Source organism: Charadrius vociferus, unplaced genomic scaffold (assembly GCF_000708025.1).
Source record: "Charadrius vociferus isolate BGI_N301 unplaced genomic scaffold, ASM70802v2 scaffold213, whole genome shotgun sequence".
Taxonomy (NCBI): domain Eukaryota; kingdom Metazoa; phylum Chordata; class Aves; order Charadriiformes; family Charadriidae; genus Charadrius; species Charadrius vociferus.
In genome coordinates this window covers 91,415-112,997 of record NW_009647828.1, presented here as the reverse complement: position 1 = coordinate 112,997, position 21,583 = coordinate 91,415, and the positions used below count along the sequence as shown (strand labels likewise).

At 41.0% G+C, this 21,583-nt stretch overlaps 1 protein-coding gene across 1 annotated transcript in view; it reads right to left on the bottom strand.

The window, feature by feature from the left end:
- ADAM33 (ADAM metallopeptidase domain 33) overlaps nucleotides 1–20,767 on the bottom strand; it is a 56,719-nt gene extending 35,952 nt beyond the window's left edge. Inside the window, exons 1-7 of the mRNA XM_009882541.1 lie at nucleotides 20,393–20,767; nucleotides 17,757–17,871; nucleotides 16,265–16,519; nucleotides 14,840–15,084; nucleotides 13,585–13,768; nucleotides 13,305–13,368; nucleotides 7,972–8,071 (exon numbers count right to left, since the gene is read on the bottom strand). Coding sequence (XP_009880843.1) covers nucleotides 7,972–8,071; nucleotides 13,305–13,368; nucleotides 13,585–13,768; nucleotides 14,840–15,084; nucleotides 16,265–16,519; nucleotides 17,757–17,871; nucleotides 20,393–20,767 — 1,338 coding nt within the window. The remainder of the gene's footprint in view (nucleotides 1–7,971; nucleotides 8,072–13,304; nucleotides 13,369–13,584; nucleotides 13,769–14,839; nucleotides 15,085–16,264; nucleotides 16,520–17,756; nucleotides 17,872–20,392) is intronic.
- Nucleotides 20,768–21,583: the final 816 nt, after the last annotated feature.

Genomic DNA, 21,583 nt, shown 5'->3' with positions numbered 1-21,583 from the left:
GCTCTCCTGTAGGCCCCCTTTAGGTACTGGAAGGCCACAATAAGATCTCCCCGGAGCCTTCTCTTCTCCAGGCTGAACAGCCCCAACTCTCTCAGCCTCTCCTCATAGGAGAGGTGCTCCAGCCCTCGGATCAACCTTGTGGCTCTCCTCTGAACACGCTCCAGCAGATCCATGTCCTTCTTATGTTGGGGACTCCAGAGCTGGATGCAGTAATCCAGGTGGGGTCTCACAATTGTGGAGTAGAGGGGCAGAATCACCTCCCTTGACCTGCTGGCCACACTTCTTTTGATGCAGCCCAGGATCCGGTTGGCCTTCTGGGCTGTGATTACACATTGCTGGCTCATGATGAGCTTCTGGTCAATTAGCACACCCAGATCCTTCTCCTCAGGGTTGCTCTCCAGCCATTCCCCACCGAGCCTGTATTTGTGCTTGGGATTGCCCCGACCCAGATGTAGGACCTTGCACTTGGCCTTGTTGAACTGCATGAGGTTGGCTTGGGCCCACTTCTCCAGCCTGTCCAGGTCCCTCTGGATGGCATACCTCCCCTCCAGCGTGTCTACCTCGCCAAACAGCTTGGTATCATCAGCAAACTTGCTGAGGGTGCACTCGACCCCACTGTCCATGTCTGCGATGAAAATGTTGAATAGTATATTCAGCATGCAAGCACCTAATGAAGTGAAGGGGACTCTCCCAGGCAAGGCTTAAAAATTCCCAACATCACAAAAAAATTCTCCGATTAGACTCTCCTGATTCACACAGAAAGATCGCAAACCAAGTGAAAGGTCAGTGAAGCTGTGACTCCTCTACTCTTTCAGGCACTAATAACGTACAGTTTAAACAGCCATTACAGTTACCTTATAAGTTCTGTATTGGGTAGAGTAAGAGGTGATTGTGGCCCGATTTCTTTAGATGTTGTCCATATAGACAGCGAAGATAAATTTCACGATTGCTGCAACAGTTACTACAAACTGATCTGATGTTATTTATTTAAGGGGGTTTTGCATTACAAAATATTACAGGTAAGTTTTCTACATTGAGATAGAAAATAAAAAAATTAAAAAATAAAAAAATAATTGTTAAAAACAATTTAAAATAAATAAAAAACTGACGTTCCAATCATGTAGTTATAAATATGTTATGAACCAAGTACTTCCAAACTATGTTTACTTTGGAAGTGCATAACACCACTCCAAAAACCAGCCATTTATTTTAAAAACTGTCATTCATATCAAATTACTGATTCTTAAATATGGCAAAAGTGAATACCACAAAACATAGACTGCACAAGTATTTACTGCATTATGTTTTTCACATCACAATCTTCTTCATGCTGCACGGTTAATAAGCACACTACACCTTTGTTTGAACAGATCTTTATCAGTTCCAAGGCACCTTCCTCCCTAAGACACGGTTGGTGATTTTCTGAAAGATAAGAACAAAGTGAGAGATATGAGTATTATTCATCTAAAAATTAAAAATACTAAGTATGAAGATATTGTTAATAACTTTTCTGAACAGAATATCAAGGGATAATACAACACTAAGAAATGGCTATTTACACATTCTAGGACGGCTAAAGCAGCCTAGCTGTTTCTCCCTCATTGGTACGAAATACCCCAGGATATCCCTGTGCTGGCTGCTGTGGAAATGGTCAGAAATAAGTCTAAGGAGACAGAATACACCTTAAGATTAGCTGACAGACTGTTTCCATCAAGTAACTATGATGCATGGCTCACTCTTCACCTTCTGATTACAAACTTCTGGGCGTCACGTGCTTCCCAGTTTGCAATACATTTATGAGAAGACACAGGAAAACTAGAAGAGTTACAGAGAAGAGTAACAAGCAAAGTGGAAGATACAGGAAGTTTTTTTCTACAATAAACAACTGAATAAATTAGGACTCTTCACTACAAGTGGGAGGGATGAGCCATGACTGAAGCGGAAGAGATGAAAGCAACCTGAAGCAGATGAAAGGGAATGTTATTTGCAGACTCCTCCAAAAATTATCTGGGGAGGCATCATATAAAATAGCTGGTAATAGATTTTAAAGAAACAAAAGAAAAAAAACCCACAGAATATTTTGTGTGACAAGTCACAGTCTTTTGCAGTTAAACTGTGGAACTCTGCCCTGCGGTGCTGTGAACACCACATGTTTACACTTCACAAACCAAGTGGACAAATTCATGAAAGAAAAAATGCCACCAATCCAAAGATGGATTCAGAGCCCCCTGAACATAAATCACACCAGACTGTTAGAGCATCTTTGAGAAGTACTGCTAATGCTGGCTCTGTCATGGTATTCTTCCCTGGGCATCTGCTAGTGTGACCCATTCTTATGGCAACAGGCAATGCAGATAATGAAACACCACATCATTCTGCTACCTCAGCCAGCAGATCATTGATGTTTTGAAGCATGGAACACATGCTTCACCAAGGGCAAGTCCTGCCTGACCAACCTAGGGGCCTTCTATGATGGAGTGACTACCTCAGTGGACAAAGGAAGAGCTACGGATGTCATGTATCTGGACTTCTGTAAGGCCTCTGACAGGGTCTCCCACAACATCCTTCTCTCTAAATTGGAGACATATGGATTTGATGGGTGGACTGTTCGGTTGGATGGTCACATCCAGAGGGTAGTGGTCAATGGCTCAATGTTCAGATGGAGATCAGTGACAAGAGGTGTCCCTCAGGGGTCCATATTGGGACCAGTATTGTCAATATCTTCATCAATGACATAAAAAAATGGGATCGAGTGCAGCCTCAGCAAGTTTGCAGATGACACCAAGCTGAGTGGTGTAGTCAACATGGCTGAGGGACAGGATGCCATCCAGAGGGACCTGGACAAGCTCAGGTAGTGGGCCCCTGTGAACCTCATGAAGTTCAAGAAGACCAAATACAAGGTCCTGCACCTGCATCGGGGCAACCCCTGGTATCAGTACAGGTTGGGGGATAAAGGGATTGAAAGCAGCCCTGCTGAGAGGACTTGGGGGTACTGGTGGATGAAAAACTGGACGCGAGTCGACAATGTGCAGTCGCAGCCCAGAAGGCCAACCGTATCCCGGGCTGCATCAAAAGAAGCGTGGCCAGCAGGTCAAGGAAGGTGATTCTGCCCCTCTATTCTGCTCTGGTGAGACCCCACCTGGAGTACTGCGTCCAGCTTTGGAGCCCTCAGCACAAGACAGACATGGAGCTGTTGGAGCAGGTCCAAAGGAGGGCGACAAAAGTGATCAGAGTGATGGAACACGTCTCCTATGAAGACAGGCTGAGAGAGCTGGGGTTATTCAGCGTGGAGAGGAGGTGGCTCAGGAAAGACCTTATTGCAGAGTTTCAGTACTTAAAGGGGGCTTATAAGAAAGCAAAGCTGATGATGTGAATTTTGGTGTGGAATCTGTCCCCAGTATTTCATGAAGCCTCAGAAGGGCTCAAAACACCTCACATCACAAACCCTCTGAATAGTCCTTACAGATCACGGGCCCTTTTGCAATCTAATAAGCAAACCCAGCTAACAACTAGATGTTATCTCCCCTCTTTGCTCCACTTCCAGGAAGTGACCACAAAACAAAACACCCTAACATGTTGCTGACAGGAGGGAAAATGTAGCCAAGGGGATGAAAAATAAACATTAAAAAAAAAAAATTCCTGGAAAACAGCACGCAAATTGCAATTCAGTTTCACACCTCTAGAAGCATGTGCTTTATCCTGTGGGGTAGTGACACCTTGTGGCCCCTATCTTACATAGGCTCTAAAGGACATGTCCCATCCACAAATAAAATAGTGTTTAGTGTTCCTGAATGCTAGTATCTTTTTTATTTTTAAGGGGTAGAGGGAAGTACATAAATTAATAACTTTGCTATCCCCTTTATGAAGGTTTCTCCCACGCTCCCTACTTACAAAAATTACAAAGTCACTACATCTAATGGAAAAGTGTCAGTAATGGAACAAATTTATATCTGATAAACTCATAAAAGTCATTTTTACTTCACTTCACTGAGGTTGAAAGAGTTCTGACTTGTGCTGCTATCAGACCAGAAATCTGTCTCAGCTATACAGTTTTCAAAATTAAAGGGCATGCACCATTCCATTATCTGGCTGGTATAATTTTATGCTCTATTTGAAATTAAAAGTACAAAAGCAAAGGGATACTGGGACAGAACATCAGCCCAGACCCATGAGCATCCTGTGATAAAAATAACTTTGCTATCTTAATAAAGATAAGTATTTAACAATTCAAAAAATTAAGAATGCCTGTGCAACCCTCAGTCACTTTCGAGCACAGGAATTTTCATCAGTTTCCAGCTATATACGAGCCCATACTGTTTCCTCACGTGGATCCCATCCTCACTCAGTACTAACAAAACTGTTGTTTTATTCCCTCTTCACCTCCTGCTCCTGTAGCACATAAATGCCTTAAAACAAGCACTGACAGCCCTTACTTCTCAGGTGTCCTGCATGACTATTTTCACTCGTACCTTACAAAAGGTTAAGCAAATTTTGTCCATATATATTCACTAATTTGGAGCCTTATTTTGAGCCAAATAAACTCCGTTTCATCTCATCCCTCAACCTGGACACTAAGATCATTACTCTTGGTTCCCTAAAACTAATGAAGAGAGACACACTGCCTCCAGAGAGCAGTATGTCCCACGTAGTAGCTGTCATTGCTCACACAGGAAACATACAATTTGTTTGTTTGTTTTCTCCTCACAAAACATTTTTAAGACGCTGGTGTTCGTTTTTCTTCTGAAGAATCAGCCCATAAATTACATCAATATGCAGTTATACCTAACATACCTTTAAATTCTGATGTGAGGATGCTTTAGCAAACAACACTTGTCTATGTACGTACAGATATAAGTGTGTACACATGTTTAATTCATTGCTTCCTTTCCAAATTTTAATCACCCCTAACCTATGAGCCCTCAATGCCCTTTAGAAATGGCACGCACACTGTACTGCTAGATGATCCCATTCTCAGAGCCAGCTGTACTGCTATTAGTGAGGTGCATGCCTAATTTTACGTTTACATGTCTACTCCTTTGGTATCAGTGATAGAATTAAGAAGCAACCGATGTCCCAGCACCATATTACATCACAGCTGAAATGTAATAAACTTAGGATATAAGCACATTTCACTATTACCACAAAGTGTTCAGCCACAGGTGCTGGGAGAAAATAAGTGCTCAGACTTCACTATGCGAACTGGCCTGGCAGTTTAAGACATCCCCACTTGCCCAGCTGTTTCAGTAGTGCTCCTCTGCCAGGTATTAACATTTGCACAGCACAAAATCAGCCAAGAAAATACAAGCCTAAGCCTCAGACATTCCAGAACAGGACACCTCAGCGCACACTTTCACCGACAGTTAAACCTACAAAGCTGCACTCCGGAGTAGCTGGGGCATGAGTACATCCTATCCCCATCAAGATGCCCGGTGCTAGCCCGTCAAAATCCAAAAAATGAAGGACAAAGAAGTTTCACTGGGGACAGGTTATGCCACTAAGCACTGACCTGGGAGTCAGAAAACATGGGTACTATGCCCGGCTCCACCATTGACCCCCACACAAACTTGAGCAGGGCACTTGACTGTCTGCGTCCCCCTCCTTTCTCAAGCTTTGTCTGGATACACGTCAAACAACCTTGGAAGGAACTGTCCCCTACTAGGTTTGTATAAGGCACAACAAGACTCCTCTAGGTGACTGCAGTTAAAATGAGAGTCAGATCTGTTCCAGAATACTGATCTGCTATTCTACATCAGCAGTTCATAAACTTTTCACTATGAGAGATACAGTGCTAAAGATCATTTAAATGATACAACCCTAGATTACAAATGGGTTTAGTCTAGCTTTTGTACCAGCCGTTTTCTTCTCCTAATACTCTGTGTCATCTTTGGAATCATTCCACAAAATCTGTGGTTCTTTTTTTTCATGCACAATCAGATCCGCTTAGAAACTGATGCTCTCAGCAACACATTAACCAAATTCTAAACAAACCATTCACTGTATTTACAGCTACTCACTACAGCTATTCTGCATCATCAAGGAAGACAAAAAGATTACAATATTTACTGCAATGAATCATCATCCCTCTTCCAATCAAAATCACATTTATATACAAAACTTGTGATCCGATTCCCTCTCTGCTTCCAGCTGACTACACTACTTCAAGTCAATGACTGACAGCATTCATTAACTCTTAAGACCTTACTATATCGGCATCTGAGATTCTCAGACTATAGAAAAAAAAAAAAAAAAAAAGAGTCCTGAATATACCCTGCAAAAGCACAGCATCAAATTCAAGTAATTCTCATGGTAAGTACCCACAATCAGATTAGGAGGGTATTCTGGATAATACATTGCGTTATAAGCCCTGACTTTTAAAATCCAATTGCTGCTGTTCCAAACAAATAACTAACCTCGTTATTCCAGCTCTGGTAGGACAACTCAGCCAGGAAAGAGCTGCAATGCTAAAACTGAAGTGCAACCTTAAGATCCAGAGGAAAAAAAAAAATCAGTTTTAATTTTTAATGCATGCCCTTAAACCACTGAGGCTTATAATGCAGTTTATTGCCTGCTGACAAAGAATTCTCCAGAAGGCTACATTTTATGGTATATGGGATAGTTAAAGAGCGAGAAGGTGAGTCAGGTTAGAACCTCAGTGTTTGTATTGCAAACTGTTGTTTCTCATCTTTTAGTTCTTATTAAGTCTTAGGAGAAAGGTTAAGCACATGGATGCTTAGAACAGCTCAAACAGCAATACACTGGTCCGTTTTGGAGACACACTTCTCAGAGGGGACAAATGGGCCTCCTCTGTTCTATCAGGACATTTATCATATCATTTTCTGTAAACTGATACTGCTTGTTCCACAGAAATACTAGATAATTAGATGTGTGCACATGGCAGGGCATAAGGACAGAAGACTCTCCTCTTTGTTACATATTGTGCTTAACCCAGGAGAGCCTCTAGCATGGGGTTCTTCAATCTATCATTAAACCCATGTTTCGTGTCTGTCTGTTAAACACATTACACAACTTGGACAGCAAGGGAGGAAGAGCATAAGCAGCAGCTGTTAGCTGGGACAAAAGGAACTCTCTGCAGGTATCTCACTGCTTTATGGCAGAATGGGGCAGGATTCAGCAGTGTCCTAGAGTAACCCAGCAAAATGGGCCCCACCATTTCCTTCTCCTGCTCACCAAAATCCTGGAGTCCTCACCCCACCTTTGCTCTCCTGGCTGGTTTTGTGGTGAGGACCCAGCACAGAAACTGGTCTTTAACTGCTGGACAAATGTTTGTAGTTCAAAGTTAGTCACACCTATGCTTAGGGATACTGGTTTATTCTACAGGTTGCCAGACAGAGGAGATCCGAGGCTGATCAGTGCCAGTGCAGTAAAACCACACTATCATCTGAACAAACACTTAATGATGAAATCCACAGCACCCAGTTTTAACAAATTACCACCAAGTCTGCCAGTTCTCCACTGGAAGAAAATTAAGAATGAGCACTCCAGACTTTGTTAACTATGGTTGCGAAGCTAGCTGTGAATTATGTAAACTAAATACATCTACAGCAAGAGTACATGAGAGCAAAACCAGCAAACCAGCAGCCTTCAGTTCAAAGAGCCTGTCTGTGGAATACCTTCTTTAAATATGCTCCATGATCCCTCTGTTCTGGCCTCAAGACTCAGCGCAAAACCTTTTTTGCATACTTTGAGGACCATGCTTCCTTATCTTTTTTCCACACGCCATGTGTAGGCACTAGAAGGATTTTAAGTTAGGTAGGGAGATTTTTTTGTTCCAAGTTTTGTTAAGCTTAACTGCTTTGACCCTGATTAAATGCTATTATATCCTAACCACCTAGAAGTTGAAAAATAATACCATAGAATTAACATTTAGTAAATACCACTATAATGCTTGTGACCTCAAGAAAAAAAAAATTCTAAAACGTTCTAGTATAAATACTTGACCAGAACACCTACCGTTTTGTAAAGCTGTGCTTTCAGGCGGTATGAGTTGTATTCAATTTTTCTCTTCTCTTCGTCTCGCTTCTTCTGCACCTCTGGCAGCTGCTCATAGATCCTTAAGTGTAAATACAAAGAGTCAAAAATAGTGACTTGGAAGGAAGGAACTTACCGATATAAAAAAACATCCTCTGTTTCATGTCCACATTCTGTTAAAGGCTACTGGCCAACTACATCATAGAAAAATTTATTTGTGGGTTTACTAGTGTCACACAGGCAAAATGTGGAATACATAGCAGCTGCGATACTGGAAATCCCCACATCCCATAATGCCTCTCTCTTACAAGCAGCACCTCCTAAAAGCAACATTTATAACATTAAAATGACCATAGAGCTGCTATGATTACCCAGCTGCAAAAGGTAGAGCTTCAACATCTTCAGTACAGAATAGCCCCACTGCTTTTCTGTACTGGTTATGCTGATTCTGGTAACATGTTTATGCATCTATAGCAATATCTTTATCACAAGAATAACCTGACTTAAGCTATTTAGGCATCTCTTCAAAATTTCAGTATTTTCACCATTCAACAATGCTGCCCTGTTTAGGTGAATGCTTTGTCTTCTCCAGTGCTGAACTTCTTCCATACCAGAACCAAACAGCAAGGGATGCTTTGAACTGAATAGGTGGTGACTGGTGCTCAGTACAGAGTCAGGGTGCTATTCTGGTCTGTTTTACATGCTACCAACTAAAGGAGGGACCCGACACCCAGGATGGCAGTGTATTGCTCACACTGCCTTCCCCAAATCTTCTTTTAAGATCATAAAGCTTTACTAATTTCATGACAATATGCACCTTCAAAAACATTGTGGTTTATGGGAGCTGGAAATGAACGATGTTCAAAAAATTCAGTCCTGTAATACTTAAAGCAAGAGAGATCTTACTACAACTCCTTTCTTAACATGCTGATTTGATAATCAGCAAACAGGAAAAAGAAAAAAAAAGACTTGGTACAGACACAATAGTGCATTATACTCTTTTAGAGACTGTTTCATTCCTATGTCAGTATCATATCTTTGCATAATTACTGTTGGCACTTCAAATATTTTTAAGCATATCTATGCCTTCAACTTGTATTATCTGAAAGTACTTTAGCACACTCTATTTTGAACATTGCAAATCAATACAGCCCACCAGCCGGGGGGGGGCATCTTCAACAGTTGTCTTGGTACTAATTCCAGCAAGAAAATAAGTAATACTTCACAGAATCACAGAATGGTTAGGGTTGGAAGGGACCTCTGGAGATCATCTAGTCCAACCCCCCTGCCAGAGCAGGGTCACCTACAGCAGGTTGCACAGGACAGTGTCCAGGTGGGTTTTGAATGTCTCCAGAGTGGGACCCGCCACCACCTCTCTGGGCAGCCTGTTCCAGTGCTCCACTACCCTCAAAGTAAAGAAGGTCCTTCTCATGTTAAGATGGAACTTCCTATGTTCAAGTTTATGCCCATTACCCCTCGTCCTATCACTGGGCGCCACTGAAAAAAGACTGCTCCCATCAATACTGGCAAGAGAAGTGCCCATTCATACTGGCAAGAGAAGTAAGTGAGGCAAATGCATACCAGTTTGCACCATTTTGCTATTTAGTACAAGTTAGGTATCACTTGCGTGTTTCAAAGGAGAGAAGGACAGGAAGTTAGCTGGAAAACAAAGTAATAGGAAGCTGTATGATAAAGCATAAGTAAGTAGACAGAATCAAGAAAGCAAGGATCAAATCCAAATCTCAGTATTGAATTTCACCTCCTGTCTAATTCACCAGCATCAGCTAGGGAAAGCCATACACATCTGTAGCTTCTACAGTCCCCCACACAAGTGTGTTTACCAGTCTATCAGACTTCACAGTGAAATTGATGAGCAAGCAAGTACACATCTAACACCAAAAAAAGAAGGGAAAAAAAAAAAGCAACTGCATTTATTCCAGTGACCTACCTTCCTGTGTATCCCTATTTTCATGCTTGGTCTGCAGCTGCTCTTAGGTGATCAACTTTTCTAAAAATGTCACTACCCACATTACTGCTACAGAAAAGAGGAAATAAATCACATTTTGATGTTTCATAGAATCATAGAATGGTTTAGGCTGGAAAGGACCTTGAAGATCATCAAGTTCCAACCCCCCTGCCATAGGCAGGGACACCTCCCACTAGACCAGGTTGCCCAAGGCCACCTCCAGCCTGGCCTTGAACACCTCCAGGGGTGGGGCCTCAACAACCTCTCTGGGCAACCTCTGCCAGTGCCTTACCACCCTCACAGTGAAAAACTTCTTCCTAATGTTTAATCTAAACCTGCCCGCTTCCAGTTTATGGCCATTACCCCTCGTCCTATCACTACGTGCCCTAGTAAAAGTCCTTCCCCAGCTCTCCTGTAGGCCCCCTTTAGCTACTGGAAGGCCGCAATAAGATCTCCCCGGAGCCTTCTCTTCTCCAGGCTGAACAGCCCCAACTCTCTCAGCCTCTCCTCATAGGAGAGGTGCTCCAGCCCTCGGATCATCCTCGTGGCTCTCCTCTGGACACGCTCCAGCAGATCCGCGTCCTTCTTATGTTGGGGACTCCAGAGCTGGATGCAGTACTGCAGGTGGGGTCTCATGAGAGTGGAGTAGCGGGTCAGAATCACTTCCTTTGACCTGCTGGCCACACTTCTTTTGATGCAGCCCAGGATCCGTTTGGCCTTCTGGGCTGTGATTGCACATTGCTGGCTCGTAAGTAAAATAAAAATTGTTTATTTTACTCCTCTCGCGCTTTGCTGGAAGGCAGCAGAGGATGGTAGGTCCATGCATGTGTTACTGGATGCAGGGAGAGATACCTCCAAGGTTTGAGGTTTTGCTTTGCTACCATCTCACAGCTCTCTAAAAGATTTCACCATTCCAGGGCTCCCCCCAACGAAAGATCAAGATTTACCCCTCGCAAATCATCCCACCATAAAGATGTTTAGATCATGAAGTGGGCAATCCAGAATTGCAGGTAAATTCATTGAAAATTGTTTTCATTACCTCTAGCTAATTTGCCATGAGAAATTCCATTTACATCCTCACAGAGAAAAAGAAAAATATTCTGCACTCATTATAGGTGTGGATTTCAAAAGAATGGTACAGAATAAATTACTTCTTCGCTCCAACTGAGAGCTGGAGTATGACAGCAGCAAGAATAAAAAAAAGTCACCAAGTGTGACTGCCTGAATCAGTCTCCATAGAAGTCCTGCTGACTTTGGTTATTATGAAATCCATTTCTGAAAACAGATGTGTTCAGATACATTGATCTCACAGTCCAAGAAACCCAAACCTGAATCCTTCTACTTCAGCTAAAACATGCAGAAATGCATTCCCTGGGGAACTGGCATATTTACCACTTCTGCCACCTCTCTATTAACATCCCAAAGATACTTTTAAATGCCAAAGGCTATTGAAATAAAACATTCTTTTCGGACTCTCCCAGCATATATATCAGGGGGTTTATTTTATACATTGCATATTCCATTAAATATTTTGTGGAATCACAGTGTGACTTAGGCTGACAAGGACCTCTGGAGGTCACCTAGTCCAACTTTCTACTCAAAGCAGAGCTAATTTCAAGGCTAGATAAGGTTGCTGAGGTCTCATCCTGTCAACTTGCGACTATTTCCAAGGAAGGAGATTTGACCAACTTTGTGGGTCCTGGTCCAGCCCTGCACCATCCTCTTCATAAAACACTGATTGCCTCGTCTCCAGATAGAATTCTCCTTACTGTAACATCACCACTGCTGCTTGTCCTGAACACTGCACACCTCCAAGAAGAGTCTTCCTCTGCCTTCTCTCAACCCTCTTTCTGGCAGGGCCAGGCCAAACAAACCCAGCCTCCGCAGCTTCTCCTCATGCACCATGTGCTCCAGCCCCCTGACTGTCTTGGTGGCCTCCACCAGATGCAGGCCACTTTGTTGACCTCTCTTTTCATACTGGCAGCCCGGAACAGGAGACAGGTTCCAACTGTGGCCCCATGAGTGCCAAGCAGAGGGAATATCCACTTCGCTCCACCTGCAGGAAGAGCAGCATGTAGGCTGGCCTTCATCCCTGCAAGAGCACACTGCCAGCTCATCTTCAGTCTGCTGTTCACCAGCTGTCAGGCCCCCAGGGCCCTTTCCAGAAGGGTCACTCCACAAGCAATCTGTCCTCAGATGCTGCCAAGGTGGGTGTCCTTAGGGAAGGGGTGCAGGGAGGGGGCAAGTTCTGTCCCAAGGAGAGATTTTGTATTTGTCGTAGTTGAATTTCATGAGATTCCTCTTGGCCCTTTCCCCAGCCTGCAGAGATCTCTCCAGCATACTGACTGGTCCTCCCAGTTTTGTGTCACATGCAAACCTGTTGAGGCACGCTCCATCCCATTGCTACTACCAATTAAGACACTGGGAAACAGTCCTGGCCCATAGCATTGTACCTTTCACACAGCACAAACCCTTCCCTCCACATAGCATGTGCATTCCAAAACTTCAATGCAACACAGCACTTACATATATGCTGAAATCCCAACTACTTAAATATCCCTTGCCTCAGAGTATACTCTTGACCTTTGTTTTGTTTTGACTCTGAAATAACTTATAGTACCAGTGTATTTTTATGTAACTTTATAAGTTATCAGAGACTACTTCATGAGTCTCTAATTTACTTTTAAGTACTTATGCTGTTTCTCAACTGGTACTCTTCCAAACCACCTCTTCTTGACCTGACTACCATTTCAGAACACAGCTGCAACAGACTCCATTTTTTATTACATCTTCACACGCTCTCTCTGTAGTACAGGTATTTCAAATGTTTACTACACTGCTACTGTGCACTTCATATATGAATTACTTGAGTCAAAAATAAGGCAAAAATCTATCATAAGGTGATCTTCAAGGGTAAAAGCCTCTGTATTCCTTTGAGGGTAGTTATTTCTTACATAAAGCTACTTTCATTTGGTGAAACGATGCCTCACTTCCTGTACCTATTAGCTAGTTTGTTAATGTTTAAAACTATACAGACGCTCCAGTGGCCCACACCCTAAATTTCCAATCCTTTGGGGATCCAGTGCTTGCACAGTTTGCTGTAGTGCTTGGATGGCAGATATTGCAGCAGAATACTCAGGTTAAGTTACAGAAATCATTTTTTGAAAATGATCTTGTTTCTCAGCATTTCTAAATAGATGCTTTCTTGCTCTGATAAGATGCCTACATCTTGCACTGAAAAGCTGAGTTATCCCCAACACCCAGTTCTTTGACTGCAGATACAATTCATCCATCTTTCCTACCCCTTTACTCAGGTCACTTATCTACCTGAAAATTTTGTTAACCTTACCGTTTAGATCTCTGAATCATTTCCCTCTTTGGAATTGTTCTTCTCTTTTCTCTAATCAGAAAACCTAAATGGAAAATTTTGAGATAAGACAATGGTGAACAAGTCTACTTCTCACAAAGAATACTACTGCAACAATATGACTCCTTTGTAAGTTATGGATTCTTATAGACAATAATGTTAAATAATTGCAATACTTTTATTGAAAATACATACATCTTTATGTATAATGTGGATATTCATTAATTCCTATAGAACATAAAGAGCAGAACCATGAAGGTACCTCTGTCAGACAGCATGTGACTTGCATTCCTGTAGCCCTTTCTCTTCTCCGGAGGATTAAATAGCTCTTCTCGTTCAGACTGCAGTACGTTCTGTATCCTCCTTTCCTCCATTACAAGCTTGAGATGCTTCACACGCTCTCTAGAGCGGGAAATGAAATCAGGGCGATGCGCTGCAAGGGCCTCCTAAGATGGGATGACACAAAACAAAGTTTGAAGTGGCCAGACTGTCTCCCTACAGCTGGAAGAGAATAATTAAAATATCTAACACCATTACCAAAGCATGGGGAAAATAAAAAATCTCAAAGGAGTATTTGATATAACATAGAAAATGTTGTATCCTTAATGCTGGGTAGATCCTCAGAGATCTTGTTTAACAAGCTATATGTCAGTAAACAAGAAAACTAACTGGTCAGAAAGAAAAAGAAAAAGCTAAAATAATTAGCAAAAGGGATACAAATCTCTTCTCAAAAAAGCATAGCAAAGTTCAGAAAGTTGAGCCCATAGAACATTCTGTAACTTATTCCCTTGCTATAAATCAGTGGGCACATCAACATTAGCAATTCATTTTGGATCAGAAGGGGAATTTTAAAAGTGATCTCCTAATACCTCTGTTTGCCACACTGCAATTGCCATCACAGAGCAGTCTCTGAGAACGTGAGCAGATGCAACCGAACTTAAAGAAACTTCTGAAGCGCACCTAAATTAGCACTTCCTAATTTAGATTTCACTTACTGTTGACAAACTTCTTCAAAAATATTTCTGTATGCTTCAACTGTATTTTTCCACAGATATTGAGTGATTGCATCTGATCTGAAGTGTACACCATATATGCATGTGTATGTATGTACATAAACACACATACACTGTTTGCACTGTATGAATTATAGCCCATTTTAATCACATACTGTGTACACCACACGTATTATTTCTGCATGGAAGCAAGTATGAGTTGACATTATGTCAGCTACGTTCCCTCTAGTTCCTGAAGAAAAATGATTTAAGACCTAAAATATTAGATCAATTGAAACAGGTTAGCATATTGTGGAAAGCTAAATTAACATAACCAAAAAGGCTAATTTTTTTTCTATTTCTTTATTAAGCAGGAGTGATCTGTAACATGTTGACTTCCACTGATTATAAAGGTGAAATAACAAAAAGAAAAAAAAAGGAACAAAATGTGTTTCCACAAGATTCAGCATTACTCCTGAAACCCTACTGAGATCCCAGTAGCCTCATAGCACAGAGTCCCTTTACCTGTAGCGTAAGCTTCACAAGAGGTCGTGAGGACCTGTTCTCAGCATCTCTTTCTGGAACTGCTGGCTGAATCATGTTGATGCGCTGCTGCTCTGGCCAGTTCTTCTCTCGGAGAGGCTCTCTCCAAGGCCTTGTGCTGGTCAATGGTTCAAACCAAGAGGGACCAGGACCAGAAAAGGAATTGGAATGGTTTTCTTTCCTAGATTCAGGTTTCAAGTCTTCTGCTTGGACAAACCATGAAATTCCTGTTAAAAAAGACAACAGAAGAGAATCAGGATTTGTAGACAATACACGTGCCTATTTACCATCCCTATCTATGGCCCTTCATGCCCAAGGTCTTAGCTAAATACAGTCAGTGACCTAATACTGCGATAAATACTCATTTCAGTTTAGTAACAGTGGGACTTCAGTTTAGTAACAGTGGGACTCCATAGCAGACACCTTTGGCAGTTTCAAAAGAACTCCTTCGCCAAGTGTCAGAAAACCAGAAAGTTTTTAATCAAACGACACTTTTGAAAAGGCGCAAAACGGCTTAGTTTGCAAGTTTCTCTCTTTATAGAAAGAATAGTTACTTATCAGTAATTATACATTTTTAAGAAGCCTCTGGGCTGTCCTAAGCCCCATGTTTTTTTATAGATGTTTTTGAAGACCAAATGCTTTACATCTTCTAAATTTTAAACATGTATACAAGAATTAGATTACTCACAGTTTACATACATAATGGGGTTTGAATACATCAGCTACTACTCTCAAGAGATATTCTAAATTCTCTAAATTAAACCGGTATGAGAGAGAATGATTTGTCCCTACAACAACGATGACTAAGGAAAACATTTTTAAACATTTGATCATGACATTGCGAAGACTGACAGGAAATTTGGAAAAAAAAAAGCCCCAAAATGACAAAAAACAAACCACCAGCTGGGAGGCTACACCATCAGCCCAAATATGCAACTCTAGCTAAAAGAGGGAGACGAGTCTAGTTCTTCTGGTAGCACAATCTTCCCTCAAGTACTCCCAGAAAAATTCTTGTTCTTTGAAGCCTCAGTACATGAAACAGTAAATACAACTTACAGTGACTCAGAGCTTAGCAGAACCTTTTGTACCTTGAAAATCAAAATTAAGTATCTACATGATTCCCATCTCATTCACCTTTCCTTGCATTATTCACTGCTTCCTATTTACTACCTTTACTGGCCAGGTTTCCTCTAACAGCTTAAATGACAATGCCATCATAATAGAGCACTAGAGAGCTCACTTGACATAGTGTTTGTGTTTAAAATTTATTGATTAAAAACAGAATAAGAACTGACTGTACTAGTGACAGCCTACTCTGTGTCCTAGCTAATCCTCCTCACGTTTTGCTAGTTGCTGTTGAGATGTATAGCTTTTCTGGTCTGCAGAGAAAGTGTATTTTGGACTGACCTTGTGGCAAATGCAGCCTGTTCCTTTTCGTCCTTTTCTCCACGAAAAAATTGCCTGGCTGTCCCTTCTGCTTACCCTTGCTTCCTGCTGCCTGATGATCTGTGACCATACCATCTGACTCTCCAAAAATACCCTTAACACAATGCCAGGGTTCCTGTGGCTCTTGATTTGGCTGGCTAGATCTTGGGGTAGGAAAAGTCACGCCAACATCTCGAGTGTTTTTCTTAGTTGCACTGTTCACAATCTCCAAGTCTCCTGTAGTTGAAAAAAAAGCAGTAACATCTTATTCTAGAGAAGCTGGAAGTACTTCAACATCAGCATGTATGACACGCATAGTTCAGGGGGTGACCCTCAATTTTTACTTTGAAGCTGAAGGACCACTTTCTTTATCCTACCTTCCAAAGGGAAAGTCTTTTATATTCCCACTTCCAATTCAAGGAGAGTTTACAGTGACTCAGGATTGTTACTATATATGATAATCTGAGTAAAATTGATGTGGTGTAAACCAAGCACCCTAAGCAAAACAAGCACATATATATGGGGGGTGGGAATTAAACCCGCTATGCTTCTTGCTGGGGACCTGAGCTGGCTCTCTGAAGCATCAACTTCAAATCTGTTGCTGAAAGACACAATGACAGGTCAACATAAAGCTTTACCTTTTAGACAATGGAACTACATTTTTTTTCTGGACCTGTTTACACAGTGCGTCCCATCCAAAACTATGTTTTAGCTACAGAAGATTGGTTTGCCCACAGCACTACAAATATTTAACAGAAACACCACCACAAATATTTAACAGAAACATATAAAGCGGAAGGTGTCAACTAACATTCAAAAAGTCATAACACAATCTTGAAAACAAGCCATGAAAATACTTTTCTGATTCAATCCACTTGCACATGAAAAAAAAAAAAGTAATAAATAAATAATTGATATGTCTGATGAATAAAACAAAGCCATGACTCAATCTTATGATGGTGTGTAAACTTAGCCTGGTGTGTAAATGAAAGCAATGAAGAAACTGTTAATTGCCCCCACAAAAACCCAAGTGCAGAACTGCACCAGTCCAAGGATAAGCTTATGTTTTAAATAGAATATAACATCCAAAATATTACCAAGAAGAACATGAAACACTGCAGTTGCCTTCTGAAATAGCATATACCTACGAAATGTATTCTGTGAGTAACACGTCTTGCAGAGAAAACAATATATAAAAAAATAGTCCACCTTTACTATTGAAATGGATCAGAAGCTTAGGTCAATAAACTTGTAAGTGACAAAACTGGCTACTACTCAAGCAGACCAAGAAAGGAAATGAAATGGCTCATTTTAATTAGAACATAACATCTTTCTCTAAAAGCATTTGAAGTGAATTTGAAGAATGCTGCGTGTACACATCCAGCACCAGAAACATGCAACAGACTTGGGACACCAGTTTCCAAAGAGGCAGATGGAAATAGAGAAAAGACAAGTCTGGAATTCAACAACTCACCTGCTTGGATACCTTTGTTTAGCATCCGTGTCCGTCGCTTGTTACTAAGAGCAGAGCTTGGCCCCCAAGAACTGCTGCTTGCAGAAGTTGAATCCAATGAAAGGGAGATTGCCTTCTAGGAAAAAAAACCCAAGCAAGAGAACAGAAACTCCTGTAACACTAACCAAAATTAACAAAAAGCAGGTTCTAAACAGCAAAAAAAGTTATAGCCATCACTCTTTACTTGTTGTACCTTGATTCTATTGTTATTTAGGCGTTTATCATAGGCTGATCAGTGTCTCTTATTGCTATGCCACACAGTCAGCCTTGACTTTACCCTCATGCACCAATGCGCTTTCTGCACCCCATTCTAGTAAGAAGAGTGCATGGTTTCTGTAGGCAAGAGTGTGCCTGTGATCAGATACTGTACAGTGCTGAGCATCCTCCAATTTGTTTGTCCAAAGTTCATGAGACAATGTGGCCTGTCGAGACAGACTTATAAAAACCCTTTGCTGTGGCAAGATCATTTGTTAGCTCTACTTTCATGAAAGACTGCAAAGTGTGAAATGTTTCTGCTTTGGAAAGAGGGAGAATAAATATCTAAACTGAATCCTGTATTCCTACACTCTCAACCCAAAAGCCTTTAAAGGTTGCTGGGTTTGCTGGAAGGACAAACCATCTTGAAAGATTAACACATTGCTTTGTAAATTCACTTTGAAGTCCAGTTCTGTACCATTGGCATGGAAGAGCAAAGTCCTTTCAAATCATGGGAAGTCCTCTCACCCTGTGATCATTATTACACAAGGTCTCCAGGCAGAGAGAACTAAACTCAATGAAAACAAGAAAAAGGAAACGCATGGGAAGATCATGGCTTAGGGAAAACATTAGTTTCCCATCTCCACCATTTATGCAAACTGAAGTTCCAGCTGCAGAGATGTAAGCAGCACAATTTTGTTATAATAAATTAATCTAAATTTTATGATGTCATTACTTTACAGCCATTTCAAAAGGAATATAGTCTGTAAGTGTAATCCATCTAGTCCACAAACTTTTTGGTTATGTAAAATACAAAGAAGGTTAGTGCTTTATTAACAGCAATTAACTGACAATGCTTCCCCAGGCTTCAAATCCAACACTGCGGCACAGACCAATCTCTGCAACTCCACTGAATTTAATTTTTAATTATGAAACAGATTATTTTTTTCCTTGATCATAGCAATTAGTATCCTATTAGTAACTCATAACGCCAGCCACAATGGAAATGAACAGAGGCTTTTTTATTACCTTTTTATCAAACCTCTGCTGTCACCACTTCAATGCAAAACATAATTTCATTTCAACATTAAAAGGAGGTAATTTTTACTCTCATGCATGCTGGCAAGAACTGTTTTTTAGTTTCATGAAGCTATTTCAACTCTAGTAGAGTGCACTAGACAGATGTAGTAGATACGTATCTTCTTTCAGAGAACAGAAGCAAATTTGAATATGTGCTCAGCAAAAGGGAAGATAGTATAAAGTAAGGAAAAAAAAACCAAGATAACCCATTTACATGCACATGCATATCAGCCCACAGAAATAAATATAAGCAGCCATTCAATACTGAATATTGACATGCATATTCCTATTTGGACTAGAATATTCAGTGCAGTGCTTTCAAAGCCCTTCAGCAGCTGAATAGCGCAACCTTTAGCTTTGTACCTGCTACCAGATGGCAGCTTGAAGAGTGCTTTAGAAATAACAGAAACTGGAATAGATAAAAGCCTTCTGGGATGGGTTCAGCATCTATAAATAAAAAAAGCTGTAACCAAGTTTTCTGGAAGCACAGCTGACAATAGGCTGTCATAAAAAAAAATGAGCTACAAAATGCCGCACTTGCCTGAAAGATTTGTAGAGTAGTCTCTCTAGGAGTAGGGCTCCTGCTATAAATTAATATCTGTCTCTGCACCACAGATATTTGCAACTAAAAAAAACCAAACCACCTCTTGATTTCTGTTCTGCCAAGCATCACAGAAATTACCAAAATTTGGATTTTAAAATTGTTTGCCATTTTGCCATCAGTTTTCTCTCACAACTTATTTGAGGCAGGTAATATGTCTTTATGTATTTTTAAAAAGAACCCTACATCAGCAGATAAAAGATGCTATTTTCTAAAGCCATATGAGTTCAATGCAACATCAAGCACCGGGAACAGCACGCCTTTACTCTGTTACAAGTATTACTGCAATCAGTTATCTAATGGGTGATTTTAACAGGCAAAAGATTAGATGTTGTTTTTAACATCCAAATAGACATTGAAAGGAACATGGAATAAAATAATCTTCTAAATACTACAACCATGCAAGAAATGTTGGATCCTAATTTCATTTTAGAAAAGAATTAATATTAATGGTCCTAATGTTGCAAAGCTTATGACAATTTTATTTTATCTTTAAATAAATATTATTAATAAAAATCTTTTTCAAACCATTCTTATTCCTGGAAAGGCAGAGGACTTGTTTGAGCTAATCGGACCAAAGACAGAAGTCTACCCATATAAACAATGCTGTCTGGGAATTTTTAAATTATTCTCCAAATAACAAACTCTACTACTGTGCAGCAGTTTAGGAGTTCCTATAAAGACGAATTAAAATTGTCTTTTGGTCTAACTGACCACATACCTGGATCTCTTTCCTTTTCTTGTGTCTCTCAGAAGTAACCTTTGGATATTCTACACCCACTGCTTTGCCACTTCCCTTGTTCCACTTTTCAGAGCGACTTTTCTGATGGTTGATGGTACAATAAAGCTGGGACAGTCTTGGTGACACCCGCACTCTTTCATGCCCAAAAGCCCTGATCAGCCTGGCAGTGTCAACGGTGGAAATGGAACTGCTCACCTCAGTCTGAGTAGCAGTTTCCATCTCTGTTTGAGTCACTGCATCTGATTCTGAGGTAGTGGAACTGATCGTGGTGCCATGATCTCCACTAAGCCTTGTCTCTGAGGAAGTGTCACTAGGGGTTTCCAAGTACTGCTGGTGCTCCAAAATTTTATTCATGTGGCAAATAATTTTCTCTCCTGACCTACTTTTCCTGAGCTCAACAAAGCTATTTTTATCATGGGTGATACGTGGTCTTTCTTCAACATGTGTTGCATTAGGCTCTAAGGTACTTTCAGACATGGTCTTTTCTGACAGTCTTATTTTCTTCTGCTCTCTTCTCTTTATTTCCCTTTTAGAAACATTCTTTTCAGATTTTGTTGGTATTAGCGTATGCTTAATGGGATTCTGAAGGACCCTGGCCAATCGATCAAGGCGTTCAACAAGGGACAGCTCACCGTTACTCTTAAAATCATGATGCTGATGTCTCTTCTGGCACTCCAAAAACTTAATCCAGAGTTCATCTAAGCTACCACTGGAATGGGTTCTGTGTCTCGGTGGTAGGTCTTTCTCCACAGTCTCATTGAGGCGAGCTGTTTGGCTACACAGCAAAGGATAATTTCTAGCTGCCTTTTGTTCTGCTTCTTTTCTGCCTTGTTGATATAGGTCCTTCCCTGAGGTTTTATTCCCCAAAGATGTGCTAACATTTAGATCCTCATTCTTGCTGTTATCTGCTTCTGCAGTGAGTGGAAAGAATTCATTTTCACCATCTTTTTTAGGACAAAGAGAGAAAACACGTTGATGACGATGTACTTTTTCCCGATTCTGCAAGACAGCCCTGGAGGAAGGTCTAGCATGTCCAACACCAGAACTGTCTTCTGACAGCTCGCTGTTAGACAGGAAGTAGCTCTCACACACAGGCATTGGATGATGAAGGTAGAACTGTGCAGATTTGAAGAGCGAATGAGAATTCAAATGATCTGTGCGTTCTAGAAG